Source organism: Adiantum capillus-veneris, chromosome 1 (assembly GCF_014529385.1).
Source record: "Adiantum capillus-veneris isolate H3 chromosome 1, ASM1452938v2, whole genome shotgun sequence".
NCBI classification, from domain to species: domain Eukaryota; kingdom Viridiplantae; phylum Streptophyta; class Polypodiopsida; order Polypodiales; family Pteridaceae; genus Adiantum; species Adiantum capillus-veneris.
Window position 1 is genome coordinate 54,996,066 of NC_140931.1, and position 2,305 is coordinate 54,998,370.

Below are 2,305 nucleotides of genomic sequence, written 5' to 3' on the forward strand. Positions count from 1 at the left end.
GAGTGATTGTCTACCATACAAGATGCTAAAACAAAAAATTGAGTTGGTTATGTAGGCTTTGGAGATGAATTTCTTCAATATTTTTAGACATAATTACCTTTTTTTTGGGAGGTGATTTGCAAAAAATTACATGCGCTTATAAGCACTCAAAAACCGATCTCAATTGTCAAACAAGAATAAAGATTAAAAAATCTTGAAGATCCAACGAAAATAGATACAAGGGTATTTTGGGAATTTTTGAAATTTGAGGGGTATATTGGGAATTTCCAAAAATTATAGGGGTATTTTGGTAATTTTCCCTTTTTATTTTGTACCGAGACAGTTTGGTCTCTCACTCTCATAGAGATAGAGCGTGTTTAGGGATTAGGGTTTGAGCCAGTTTTTCTGCAGGAGAATGGCGTCTCGCAACGTTATCCGCCGCCTGGGGGCCCTGCTGCATCCTTCAAGAGGCTTCTGCCACAAGCAGGAGCTCGGTGATCAATTGCATCCGCGATCATCCAGTCAACTGCTCGCGGCCTTGGAGCCGCATGTCACAAGTTCCGGGAAGGAACTTTTTCAAGGCCTCATGGACGTGTCCTGTTTAGAGAAGGAGGTCTGGAAACAGAAACAGAAAGAAATTGAATATCAAAAGGAGGCCATTGAGTATCAGAACAAGGAGATCGCATATTTGGAGGTATACCTCCTTAGATCCAAGGGTTTGAACAATACACGTGGGTTGTTCGAGAGAATGCAGGAGGTCCTTGCAACATATGCACGTGCTAAAGGAAACAAAGCTTCCATTTTGTGGGAAAAAATCCTCAAGTGGTCTCCGGACTTGGCTGCTTGCGTAGAGAAGCACACCAATATTCCACTGCAAGATGTGCGGAAGCAAGCAGCGCACTGCCATACTATATACAACATTCTTTTGCAGCACGTGCACGCAGGTAAAGAATTGGCTGAACTGCAGGCCGCCAATGGGAGAATTTATTTTCATAGAGGGCCTATGTCGCCTGAACAGGTCCAAATATTTCTCTATATTGGAAAGGCGGCGAAGTTTGGCATTGAAGAAGACCCGTCTACCAGGTACACCTGCTACTCTTGTTGCTTTTATTTGTTTATTGTTTGAATGTTGCCTGTATTCATTTTATATATATTGATCGGACAGGCCGTGCTGAAGAGTTCAGATGTAGATCTGTTTGAATGTGGTCATGGTACATATGATACTGTACATGAGACTATGGGCTCGCTGTAGAGTGATGAGGACTTTTTTTGGTTCTGATGATGTTCAGTGATGCGTAATGATTTATGTTGAGGACAGGTAGTCCTCAGGGTACATTATGCAGGTTGTGTAGAGAGGATACAAAATGTAAAAGCCTGGTTGCAGGTGTTTACTGTTAATCCAATGAGCTGTTTATTGTCTGAGTGCTTGAAGCTATATACCTGGATGGTTATATGGGACTCTATGCGTGTAGGGACTTACTTGCAGGCTGCTGTCTGCTCTCTAGGATATAGTTTCTCAATGCCTGATAACAAAGGCTGTTTATTTTAATTATGTGTTTAGTTCTTGTTGTTTTTAACCATGCCGGACTATGTACTGTTTGCTGAACACTTTGAGGGCATTATACGGAGGTGTATTATACGCATATGATTGTGAAAGTTGGTGTGTTGGTTTATGATCTTTTAGTGTGTATGGTAATAGGTTATGTAGTCATACAAGGACACACACACATATGTATCTATACATATGTGACACTTTGAATCCCATTTTACCTCGAAAACTTCCTCTAGCTCAGTTGTGGTGTGTATGTATGAGGATTCAAATATGAAATTTGAGCTTGAATTTTGATTTTGATGCTCAAACAAGAGTTACTAGATTTCAAGTCTTCTTGTAAACAATTTCAAGGTTTGTCACTAACATCACATATTTTTCAACAAAAATAATTTCCTGCACCTATACAGCATGCACTAGATGTCTTGCAAGAGTCAAAATCCTCTTCATGCTTGTTTGGCGAGCTAACCATTCAGGTGTGTGTGGTTTGTTGAAACATCTGCCAACTAATACCATTATAAAGTAAGCTCTTGTTTACTCCCCCCTTTGTCCTCGTTTACTTTTCAGCATTCGACGTCCTCAGTCGCCCCTGCTTTTGTGCCCGCACTTCCTCATCCGTAAGTGACACTGAGGAAGTCAAGGGATCGACGATGGGAGTGTAATCCGCTGTTGATGCATCCCATCGGAAAAAAGAACAACCAGTATGACAGATAGGTTTGGTGTGAGCAAGTATGTGGCCCGGTTTAAAATACATTACCGGTTTTTGGCAGACATTGG

The 2,305-nt window shown here is 41.2% G+C and overlaps 1 protein-coding gene across 1 annotated transcript; it reads left to right on the forward strand.

Moving 5' to 3' along the window:
* Window positions 1-374: 374 nt before the first annotated feature.
* LOC147464824 (uncharacterized) lies at window positions 375-1,398 on the forward strand. Its single transcript, XM_086510163.1, has one exon. It carries the CDS (start codon window positions 395-397, stop codon window positions 1,103-1,105), a length of 711 nt encoding a protein of 236 aa, XP_086366289.1. The 5' UTR covers window positions 375-394; the 3' UTR covers window positions 1,106-1,398.
* Window positions 1,399-2,305: the final 907 nt, after the last annotated feature.